This window comes from Haliotis rufescens, unplaced genomic scaffold (genome assembly GCF_023055435.1).
Source record: "Haliotis rufescens isolate VD_foot unplaced genomic scaffold, xgHalRufe1.0.p SCAF_6, whole genome shotgun sequence".
In the NCBI taxonomy this organism is placed as follows: Eukaryota; Metazoa; Mollusca; class Gastropoda; order Lepetellida; family Haliotidae; genus Haliotis; species Haliotis rufescens.
The window spans coordinates 29,895,809-29,908,576 of NW_025964334.1; the positions used below are offsets into that span (position 1 = coordinate 29,895,809).

At 38.5% G+C, this 12,768-nt stretch overlaps 1 protein-coding gene across 2 annotated transcripts in view; it reads left to right on the forward strand.

Moving 5' to 3' along the window:
- Positions 1 to 11,465, forward strand: part of LOC124141032 (protein XRP2-like) — a 28,712-nt gene extending 17,247 nt beyond the window's left edge. For both annotated transcript variants that reach the window (XM_046508894.2, XM_046508893.2), the window contains exons 2-9: positions 4,407 to 4,524; positions 5,305 to 5,396; positions 6,199 to 6,371; positions 7,507 to 7,610; positions 8,291 to 8,419; positions 8,672 to 8,752; positions 8,946 to 9,045; positions 9,820 to 11,465. In XM_046508894.2, the coding sequence (XP_046364850.1) occupies positions 4,407 to 4,524; positions 5,305 to 5,396; positions 6,199 to 6,371; positions 7,507 to 7,610; positions 8,291 to 8,419; positions 8,672 to 8,752; positions 8,946 to 9,045; positions 9,820 to 9,995 (973 nt within the window). In that variant the 3' untranslated portion in view covers positions 9,996 to 11,465. The remainder of the gene's footprint in view (positions 1 to 4,406; positions 4,525 to 5,304; positions 5,397 to 6,198; positions 6,372 to 7,506; positions 7,611 to 8,290; positions 8,420 to 8,671; positions 8,753 to 8,945; positions 9,046 to 9,819) is intronic.
- Positions 11,466 to 12,768: the final 1,303 nt, after the last annotated feature.

Genomic DNA, 12,768 nt, shown 5'->3' on the forward strand with positions numbered 1-12,768 from the left:
TGTATGCATGGAACCTTGATCATGTGTCAAGCACTGAGCATATGCTGTATGCATGGAACTTTGATCATGTGTCAAGCACTGAGCATATGCTGTATGCATGGAACCTTGATCATGTCAAGCACTGAGCATATGCTGTATGCATGGAACCTTGATCATGTGTCAAGCACTGAGCATATGCTGTATGCATGGAAGCTTGATCATGTCAAGCACTGAGCATATGCTGTATGCATGGAAGCTTGATCATGTGTCAAGCACTGAGCATATGCTGTATGCATGGAACCTTGATCATGTGTCAAGCACTGAGCATATGCTGTATGCATGGAACCTTGATCATGTGTCAAGCACTGAGAATATGCTGTATGCATGGAACTTTGATCATGTGTCAAGCACTGAGCATATGCTGTATGCATGGAACCTTGATCGTGTCAAGCACTGAGCATATGCTGTATGCATGGAACCTTGATCATGTGTCAAGCACTGAGCATATGCTGTATGCATGGAACCTTGATCATGTCAAGCACTGAGCATATGCTGTATGCATGGAACCTTGATCATGTGTCAAGCACTGAGCATATGCTGTATGCATGAAACCTTGATCATGTCAAGTGCTGAGAATATGCTGTATGCATGGAAGCTTGATCATGTCAAGCACTGAGCATATGCTGTATGCATGGAACCTTGATCATGTGTCAAGCACTGAGCATATGCTGTATGCATGGAACCTTGATCGTGTCAAGCACTGAGCATATGATGTATGCATGGAACCTTGATCGTGTCAACCACTGAGCATATGCTACAGTGTTCCCCCACTATTGGGCTCTTCAATATGGTGCTAACTCGGTTACAGCTCGCAGTAAAGCATGGCTCCCAAAATTTACCTACATTTTTAATAGACTCAAGATTTCTAATGACGTGATGTTTTGCCCCATCTCAAAAAACATTATCAGCTGATCGCCGTGATCATATAAATCAACAATTGAAGTACACATTTTAATCCTATTATTATAATATCTGGTTATAAAAAAATTGTTCATTGTTTATCTGGACTAATGTTTGCAATATATTTTATTAATTATATTCAAAATTTCATTCAATAATTATAATAATGTTCACAACAATTTTGGCGAAATCATATGCGTAGTGATCGGTAGATTGCACACTGTTATATACAGCAACCACAGTCAGATTACCGCTATTGGCCCCTTGAAACAAACTTTAATTGCAAGAGAATGGATACAAATATCATAAATGCCATACCTTGACTAGTTAAAAGTCATGTTTTTGGCAGTTTAACTATTAAATGTCAACATAACGTTTTCGCAATTGAAATACATGTAGCGCGGGAAGTCCTTACGGTGACTGGTTAAATTGTTCCATATGTAAAAATATCCCGCGTACCACCTGTACAAAAATACTTATTTTTTAATATATATAGTTTATATATCAAAATTCTTTGCCGTTGTATCAGTGTATCATTGGGTACATTTTAACTGAATCACCGGTAGATTGGGAGGAAACGTGTGCACAGCTGATTGCTATTTCTGACTTAGTTTATAAGAAAATACACATGGTAATCTTAATCTCTACAAATAAAACAATGCCTTGGAGAGCAGGAAATACAATTTAGATGGTAAATCATGTCTGGTGATGTCTTAAATCAAATTGCATATTTTTATTGACCCAGTTTGTTATTCCTGAATTCGCTGAAGGGATATTATGTGTTTTTTTGAAAGCGCATATTGATACTGAGTTCCTCGATAAATCTTTATTTACACTATGAATCATAAACAACTTCTATCATGTCTATTCTAATCTTTTTTTAACTCTGAAACGTGTAACATAGATCGTGTTAGGTTGGCAGAACATGTATACTGTTTTGTTGGTCATCTACCACTAACGACTCCACCTCGGTTAAACCGCTCATCATCTAGAATGCTCATCAATCATTTGGACCCCTAAGGAAGCGTTGCAGCGAGGGATCACTGTATATGCATGGAACCTTGATTGTGTGTCAACCTCTAAGCATATGCTGTATGCATGGAACCTTGATAATGATCTATCCTTGAACTATCCCGTGACTGCTATATTACTTTGAATTTTGAATTTTGTAACTTGAAGTGTGAACAGCATCAGTTGTGACATGCCAAGCAATGTCACATCAGCTGAATTGTTTTTTGACCACCTGGCTGATCCTCAGATGACTAGATTCTTTGACCAGTGAAGATAAGGATATTAAATGGCTCTTGTTACATAGCTTGAATGTTCCTGACAGCAGCCTGAATTAACTAACAAATAAATAAGTAAACAAATAAAGAAAGTAAGTTAAAAAACAAACAAGAAGAAAGTCACATTATGTCTAACACTATGACCTTGATGCCTGACCACTCAGAGACCAATCAAGAGACTCAATCAATCCAGTTTTCTGATGAGTGTTGATGAAATGACTGTTATAAACATTGGGAGGTACATTTCTGTTTTGGTATAGATAGACATGATCAGCTGATATGCAGAAGGTAGCTCAGCAGTGTTGTCATGCTCACATTGCTATTGACAAATGAAAGCAATCAACACAATCAATAAGAACGACCTTGTACAGGGTGTTGATTAGAAGGTACGCTGTTCTGCTCCAGTTGTCTGATGTAACGAGGCAGCCTGTTAAGTGATTGTCATTTTTGTTGATTTTTCTGACAAACAGAACTGTTGTACAAGAGGAGGCCTTGTCGAGACGTGCATGGTTCTCCCTGTGTTGATACTGTAAAAACCGTTGAAGCTTGTGTTTGATTGATTGGATAAGGTGTTTATGTGTGTTATTGTCAAATCATCTGAAATGGCTGGGCAAGCCATCATGACCTTCATGACTTGATGGTTGAAATTGCAGATTTTCATCAATGAGTAGCCATGTATGTTTCTTGCAACTCAGTGCTAAAACATGTACAACACACAAGAGCTTTGAAAAGTTGAAATTTGAATGATTTTTTGTTTCAGGGTGATGAATAACTTCTGGTTCAGTTTGTTTAAATTCCAGTTTTTCTATTAAGTGGATGTCAAGACTCCCTGGATTTTAATCATGTTAATGGCAAAATGATCTTTTCTTGTGTGTTGCTGAAACATGCATTATTTTTCTGTATTTTGAGTGAAAAAAGCTGATTATCAAGTCCTTTAAAATAACCTCTTTATGAAAAAGTATTTATTTTTCATCATGTTCTTGACCTGTTGACCTAACAATCAATAATTAAATTTGAATTTTTTCATTTTTTTTATGGTATGTGTATAATGTCTTTGTTTCCTTCACAACCGCCCGTGTGGTCTTATGGTAGAGTGTCTGCCCAGAGAACAAAAAGGGCCATGGTTCAATCCCCGGGCATGTCATACCAAAAGACGTTTAAAAATGGTACTTGTTGTTACCCTGGCTGGCACTTGGCAATAAGGGGCTAAAAAAAGCGGCTCGGAGTTGGTATACTGTGTCTGAGTTGGATATTCATGTTAAACTGCAGCATGGTATCTCAGTTGGCTATCACTATAAAATCGGCATGGATCTAGACTAGTACAAGCAGCCACACACACACACGCACACACATATGCATGCTCGTTGCTATTTAAGTGCAATAATCTTGAATGTGACGTTAAGCCCCATTTCACCTCACCTCACCACATGAACATTGTGACTTCAAGAGTTCAACAGTTATTAAGGAGCACTGCTGGACCAGTCTTACAAGGTACTGCAATTTGCTGTGTTGAATCACATCCCTTAGGTGTTAGGTGTTCCAGAAACCTATGATTGTAGATTCAAATCTCATTTCTACCTGCTTATGTTTATTGGTTTGTCAGCATCATACCCATGCTTGTGGGTTTTGCCAAAATGGTAAAGGATTGCATCACTTCGGGCTTTCCTCACATCATACCCTTGCTTGTGGGTTTGGCCAAAATGGTAAAAGATTGCATCTCCGGGCTTTCCTCTCATTATACTCATGCTCGGATATGACTGAAAGTGAATACTGTTCAAAGCAGCACTGAACTCACTTACTCATATACGTGGTCCACCTGACAAATATGATCTAATAAAAATGGCCTATTTACCATGTTGATCTAACCTTTATTTTGAAATCCTAAGAAGTCCTAAGACCATGTGAATGTGCTATCCCAACATTGCAGTATAATGGACTACATCTGTGTTTCCCCGTCAAGATCTGGGTCAGAATTGGTCTCTTAGCAACCCATGCTTTGCCGGAAGGGGCAACTTTAGGGATTGGGTGGTCAGACTCACTGACTTCACCTATGCATGTCATCATATCCCGGATTGTCTGGTACAGATTCGATTAATTACAGAAAGCCTTCCTATATCTGCGTGAGACATTATACAACAAACAAACAAACAAACGAAACATCTGTGGTTACTTCTGTTTCAGGGATGTACGAGCCCAGGTGAATGTGAAAGACTTCATCATAGAAGACTTGAAGAATGAAACGGTCAGTCGACTGCCAGGAAGTGTCAATGGGCAGCAGCTGGTCATACAGAACTGTGAGGTAACTACCACAGGTTCATCTGCAACTCTCAGCCTCACGGTCCACCCTCTACCTGCAGTCCTCTAGCTGTTCAAAATGCCCAAACTTGAAGTAAACATTCACCAGTTCATTGTTATGATAATTATTACGATGATTACTAATGTTTTAGGTTTGCAAGGATTACCGATGGCAATGATGTAGATGTTTTTGTTATATTACTGTTGTTATATTGTTGATTTCAGCAGAAAGCTTTGACTCATTACGTTACCATGTTTACCAGCTGAAAATGCAGTTGGAGTGCACACTAATCCATTGTCTGATATGACACCATGATTACTATGTAATTGGATATCCTGGATGTTAGCTGCATTATCATGATTATAGGCACCATAAATATATTTTAGAAATGTGTGTAACTTATTACTGCTTATTATGATTATGAGGGGGCACAGTCGTCTAAGGCACCGCAATTTGCTGTGCAGAGTTGCGTCCCTTGGGCACACCAGAAACCTATGGTTGTGGGTTCGAATCCTGATTCGCCCCGAATATGTTTCTAGGTTTGTCGGCACCATACCCGTGCTCGTGGGTTTCACCAAAGTGCTAAATGTCTGAGACCTGCATTACTTCAGGCTTTCCTCCCACATTAAGCTGACATGCCGTGATATAACTGGAATACTGTTAAAAGCGGTGTTAAAAACAACTCACTATTATGATTATGATCATGATGATTAGGATGAGTATTATGAAGATTATTATTGTTATTATTGTTATTGGTATAGTACAGTTCTACATTTCCTTTAGGACTGTAACATCTATGTGTTTGACCACTCTGCAACTATAACCATAGATGACTGCACGAACTGTCGGATGTTCCTTGGACCAATCAAAACAAGGTTTGTTAGAATGCTGTCTAGCTGCATTCATCTCATCTCTCAATCATGTCACTACAGAACATGCTTTAACTAAAGCTTTGCTAAATAAAGGCAAGTAAAAACCTTTTTGGCATGATCATGATGATATACTGTGTTACAGTTGGCCTTATTAGAATTGTGTGTCTCTTATTGATCAATACGCCACAGTTGTGCATCTTTAACCTTAAGGATGGTGAGCAGTGTATCATTGTTGTATTGTGCGATAAGTGAATGTTATAGTGTGTGATGCATGAAAGTTGTCTCCCTTGACGTCCAAGCCGCGGTACCCCTTACCAGATGTAATCCTGGCAATAAAACAAAGATTGAACACAGCGTCACTCTGCCATATTTATTCGTCCAAGCAAACAAACAGCACTGTGCTACAAGTGCTACAGTCATTCTTAGTGTGTAAGAATATTACAAGCAACTGTATAAGGGTAGTATAATCTGGTGCTTATATCAGCAGACCAACTATTCCTCAGCAGCCTATGCTTGTCATATAAGGCAACTAAATGGATCGGGAGGTCAGGCATAGCTGATTGTGTATCATCATACCCCACCAGCATGGGATGTAGCTCATAATATCAAACACCGGTTTGCTTGGTCCAGACTCGATTATTTACAGGCTGTCATATATATATAGCTGGAATATTGCTAAGTGCAGCAACAAATAATATTGTGTTACAATAACTTGTACATATTTATCTCATGGTTCTCATGAAAAATGATATGCAATCGCTACATATTTTTTCCAATAGTCAATGAAGTATATCTTTGGTTTCAGTGTTTTTTTCCGTGACTGCAAGGACATCAAAGCAATGGTTGCCTGCCAGCAGTTCCGGACGCGAGACTGCAGCCGACTGGACATATTCTTGTGTTGTGGATCGCAGCCTATCATTGAGTCCACCAACAATGTCAAGTTAGGCTGCTTCCAGTGCTCCTACCCACAGCTCGACAGTATGTTTGATGAACTTATTGAGAAGCTTGTACTGGGGCTCAGCTTCAAGTGTTTCACTGATGCACTGCTTCACCACAATAGTCACACAGCATAATACACAATACCCTTCGTTCTATAGTGATACATTGTTTAGTCATTGGGTATCAACTGTTTTCCTATGTCCTATAGTGATACATTGTGATAGTCATTGGGTATCAACTGTTTTCCTTGTCCAATCGTGATACTGTACATTGTTTAGTCATTGGGTATCAGCTGTTTTCCTGTGCCCTATAGTGATAAATTGTGATAGTCATTGGGTATCAGCTGTTTTCCTATAGTGATACATTGTGATAGTCATTGGTATCAACTGTTTTCCTATAGTGATACATTGTGATATTCATTGGGTATCAACTGTTTTCCTATAGTGATACATTATTTAGTCATTGGGTATCAACTGTTTTCCTATAGTTATACATTGTGATAGTCATTGGGTATCAACTGTTTTCCTATAGTTATACATTGTGATATTCATTGGGTATCAGCTGTTTTCCTATAGTGATACATTGTGATAGTCATTGCGTATCAACTGTTTTTCTATAGTGATACATTGTTTAGTCATCGGGCATCAACTGTTTTGCTACAATGATACGTTGTTTAATCATTGTGTATCAACTGCTTTTCTATAGTGATATGTTGTTTAATCTTTGCGTATCAACTGCTTTTCTATCATGTCTATAGTGATACGTTGTTTAATCATTGGGTATCAACTATTTTTATATAGTGATACGTTGTTTAATCATTTGGTATCAACTGTTTTTCTACAGTTCTACAGTTTTTCTTTAGTGTATTATTTAAACTTTAGCCAATGCAACAGTATTGCCATTGAAACAGCTGTGGAGGATGTTGTCGGAGAGTTGTCTCAACCTTATGGATGATATAGTGGCAGCTGAAATGTCAGGCCTTCCTTCCTCCCCTTACTCACTCACTCTGTGGAATTTAACTGAAGTGTTAATGTTTGCAACATAGAATAGTTTACATCCCATGTGAATCTCAGGTCTGGTTATTTGAGTCCCTTCTCAAGTTGTACGTGTATCCGACAGTATATGTTTGTCTGGTAAAACCTGCAAGTTAATGGATCCCCATGTCTACTTGCAGCTCAGATGAAGGCGGCCGGGAGGACAGTGTTCAATAACACCTGGAGTAACATCCACGACTTTACGCCCGCCCCAGGGGAGACAAACTTCTCCCTTCTCTCAGAGGTGAGTAGCAGCTCAACAGAACACATTCACTCAGGACATTAGTGTGATGAGGGGGACGAGATGTAGGCCAGTTGGCAACCCAAGTTTGTTTTAGTACCGTCTTCTTCCTCTTTGCCATCTCAAGTTTTATGTAGGTCTGTCAAGGTGTTCATGATAACCCTAATCATGGTTTTTTTACCGGTTTTAGCAATATTCCTCCAATGTCATCACAAGGGATGCCTGAAATAGCGTTAATACAAAAATATGTCCGTTAAGATCCGGGGTTGAATAGGTCTTCAGCAAACCATGCAAAAAAGGCGACTATGCTTGTCGTAAGAGGCAAATAATGGGATCACTGACTTGGTTGATGCATGTCATTGTATACCAATTGTGTAGATCAATGCTCATGTTTTCAATCACTCGATTGTCTGGTTCAGACCCACTTATTTACAGACCGCCCTCATAATAGCTGGAATATTGCTGAGTGCGGTGTTAAACAACAAACACACATAATACAAAAATAACCAGGATGTACTAAATAACTTTCTCATTTTTTTCCATTTACTGAAATCAAGTAGGGACTGTGAGAGACAATATATATGTGATCATTTTGATGCTTGGGAGTTCTAATTGTTATCTTGCATGGACAAATATTTTTTTTGCCTTGTATGGTGATGATTTAATGTCTCTATTTACTTCAGGATGTGAATATTGAGGACTATATCCCACTGCCAACTGGGGAGCAGTTTGCCTCTTTACAGATCACATATGATGCCAGGAAGAGTTGTGTCCCTTACACACTCGGCACAAGGCGGAAAAAGTCAGATGAGGTGTGAAAATTATATTGTGGTGTTTTCAGCATAATATCTTTATTACACTAATGTTTAGAGTGTGAATCTTGAATACGGAGTAATGCTGCTTTTTACATTGTTTATCTGTTACATGTATTATGATTATATTAATTGTCTCAATCTGTTACATGTATTTAAGAAATAAACGACAACTAGGAGTGAATAAAACACTGCAGGGAGAACAAACCATTCATTTTTATGGCATTTCAATGTTTCATCTCTCTGTTCCAGTCATGTCTCATTATATTCTTCAATGATGGAGGCTCTCATGACCGGGCCATCTCATTTATAGAAGCCATGAGGAATAACCATGTGAGTTTTCTAAAATAAATAACATGTCTACCTATTGATTGGGGCAGCCATCGTGTAAAGGTTGCTTGGTATTATAAGTGTATCATACATATGGCTTGATGAAGGTGAATTACTTCTGTTCAAAGGACATACATTTTGTGAAACTGAAAAATTTGAGGTATATCTGGAATAATACTTTTTCTCCCTTCCTCAGCCTGACTGTTCCCTGATGCAGACGAAGGAAGTCTCTATGCAGTCTGCAGACGCACAACGAGTGTTTGGCACTGACTCCTATTCATTAGCAGTACAACAAGGTATGTTCAGCAGGGTATCTCTAAAGTGCTTCATTTCTCTGTCCAGAGTTGCATCCCTTAGGCGCACCAGAAACCTGTACTCAGTGAATCATCTGAGATGCGGCATTTTTCTGTGTAGAGTTCTGTCACTAAAAGCATTGATGGTCAGTTTTATTCCAACATTTGTCCTGATGATGTTTCAAGGTTGGCAGCACTCGTACTCCTGTGTTTCATCATAGTAGTCTGCTTATTGTTGGCAGCATGGGCCGTTCCTCATAACACCAATCATACTTTGTCTAGTCCAGACTCAACTGTTTACAGGCTCCTCTTTAAGCTGTAAGATTGATAACTGCAGTGTTAAACAACATTCACTCATGGTCATGTCAGTCCTCAAACTTCACAACCGCCCTGGTGGTCTATTGGTAGAGCGTCTGTCCGGAGAGCGGAAAAGAAGGTGTTCGATCCCCGGCCACGTCATACCAAAAGACGTTTAAAGATGGTACTTGTTGTTACCCTGTCTGGCACTTGGCATTAAGAGGCTTAAACAAGGACTGGTCAGCTCGGAGTCAGTATACTGTGTCTGAGTGGGGTATTCTTTGTTAAACTGCTGCATGGTATTTCAGTGGGCTAGCACTATAAATCGGCATCAGTCCGGACGAGTACAAGCTGCCACACTCAAACACACACATACACGTGTATGGACGTTGCTATATAAATGCAATAATCTTGGACACGATGTTAAACCCCATTTCACCTCACCACCTCAAAGTTCACAGTATTTTAATACTATTTCAGGGCCTGTGATTGGGTTGGAGTATAATGGAACTGGTGTAATAAAACACTGCCAAGAAACAGTTGTGGATCTGACGAAGGGGACAACTGGGCTGGTGTTCGTGAGCCAGAACCTGACAGCAGCGCTGCAGCAGATCGACAACTTCTACAACTTTGCCGACATGCAGATGGGCATGTGATCACTTGCTCCATCATCAGATCGTCAACCAATACACTGAGTGCCTGACACACGCCACTGCTAGTGTCCTACAGAACAGTCAGACAGTCTGCACAGCATGGAAGCAGGGGGTGTACACCATCAATAGTCAATTCTATGGCCAGACCAATTCAATTACTTGTTTTAGAGATCCACCTGTCACTCTTAAGCCGTTTTCAATTGGAATAATAATTGTGTCTAGTTTGTTTGTTATTCATATGAAAACATCTGTTTACTTTCATAATGGTTTAAAGGGATCCAGTCATCTAAGGTGCTCAATTGACTGTACACACCACCAATCTTGTGGGTTTGAATCCTCGGTTTACCCTGATTATGTTTCTAGGTTAGTAAGCACCATACCCATGGTCGTGGGTGTCATCAAACTGATGAACGTTTGACACATGCAGCACTTCAGGCTTTCCTCCCACATTAAGCTGACACGCCGCGATATAACTGGAATATACTGTTCAAAGCAGCGATAAACCCAGCTCACTCACTCACTCACTCATAACTGGTTGCAAAACTTTTCCTCATTTCCTAATTTTATGGTACAATGTGTGAAGCCCATTTCTGGTGTCTCCCGCCGTTATATTGGTGGAATATTGCTAAAAGCGGTGTTAAACTATACTCACTCACTCACTCACTCACTCACTCCTAGTTTAATACTGGGTACTTCCTGTTGGCCAGAGAGAGTTCTGATCATACTTTGTCCTTCCATCATTAAAATTTAAGAGTTCTCCTGCCTTCAGGAGTTTTGGGGATGAAAGCTGATAAAACAAATACTTACATTGGCCTGGCCTTTATTGAGCACAGAAATATTAAGTTATATACGAAAAATAATTTAAGATACCCTATGCTATGATGAAGTAAAGTGAAGATTTTATTGAGGATTATATCTAGATGCATGACTTGTATGGTATTTTGTTTAGGATGTTGATATAAATTGTATTTCTATATGAATGGGGTAAATCCCTGATTGTGTCTTTTATGAATAAACTTTAGTAAACAAAATTAATCATAGGGGAACGAAAACATGTGCCAAATTATGAGTTTGTTAATGTACTGTTATTGTAAAACATTTACCATCTTCAAATTTCATACTGTTGTTTACTAAGTTACATTGCAGCGTGTCATTTAGTATTATGTCATTGGTCATTATGAACTACTTATTCCTTGGTAAGACTTGTTCGATACACTTTGAATCAAGCATTATTAACCATGATTTTTTTAGCATACTTTGAATGTTCTGTTTCTAATATATACCTTCCCCTTGATTATTGTTGTTCGTGCCACAAAACAATATTAACCTATTGAGTGTGTGCTGATTTGGAAATTACCGTATTCAACGTAATACGCGCCCAAGGTGCTATCAAAATTAGAAATAGGGGGCTCTTATTACAATATTGATTTGGTGGAAAAAAAATAATTTCATGGTTTATGCTGACAGCCTTTAATGTTTATATACAACAGATATATTTTTCCAGAATTTGATTTTCCATAATTAAGGGTGTATACTGCATATAACACATGAGTGTGATTATACACGAATAAATAAGTCTTGTGTACATTGATCAATTCGAAGGGATGCTAATTGGGATTGTTGCCAATATATTAGCAAATATCACCATGGGTGCTTATTATGTTGAATACGGTATATGTGAACTGAAGTGTAAATGGCGAATGAAACAAACTATTGATGTTATCCTAATATGAAATAGTTGGTAGGTAATATTTTTGTACTAAATATTTTAAACTTCTTTTTAGAGATGTTGATAAGATGTTGGTGTGGTTGAGCTGTAAGTGAAGCTTGTGTTGTGCAGACTGCTACCGCTTGATATGATGATGTCTGAAGGAGGATACATTTGTTGGTGTGTTTCCATGGAGATGACAAATACCTCACACTCATGTCTCGTGTTACTATTTGCACACAGTACCAGATATGATGAAGGAATCTGGTGTGTGCAAATATGGAAGAGAAAAAGTGTGGATAGTTTCGTTGTAAAGTATTGTAATGATGTAGAAAAGTGATTGACACAATCTAGACGGCCTCTTGTGGAGCAGAGGTAATACTGAAATTGCACATAGATAAAATAACTAGAGAGTGTTTAGTTCAGCTTAAAGGATAACTTTTAGTTTCAGGGTTGGTGGTTTGGGTGACTGGAAGACAAATTTCATAATGATAATACTGTGATGCAGGTTTAATGTATTTGATTTTTGTTCATATTACGAAACTTGACTGACATTTTGATACAGTCATTTAGCGATTTTATCTGAAGTGGAGATAAATCGTTTTTATATATAGATATGTTTTAATATATCTAAGTATTGCATAAAGCAGCATAACACCCTGTTCATTTTCTGCAGATCGTTAAAAATGTCAAGTTTATGATTTAAGAAATGAACTACCCAGAAGACAAGTGGTACAATTTCAATCCCATGGTTGGTTAGGTAGTAACTAAAGAGACTTTAAACTTGAGAGCAAGTGATTTGAAAGGTTATTTTTAACTTGCCAGGGGCCCAGTAAAACTTTTCTTTTGGCGCTATCAGCTTAAGGAGGTTGTTGGTTCACAAGAGACAAGGGAGTGTACTTAATAGCTGTGTTGTTCCCATGACGACTTTGAGACAGGAAGTTTATGGTAAAGTTGTTAGGAGGTTTGTAACACCAAGGGGATGCCATTCCATCAACTTACATAAATATAAATATACATAACATGATTTAGTCTCATTGTGTGGTTCAAAGGCATGTTCTTCTGTCA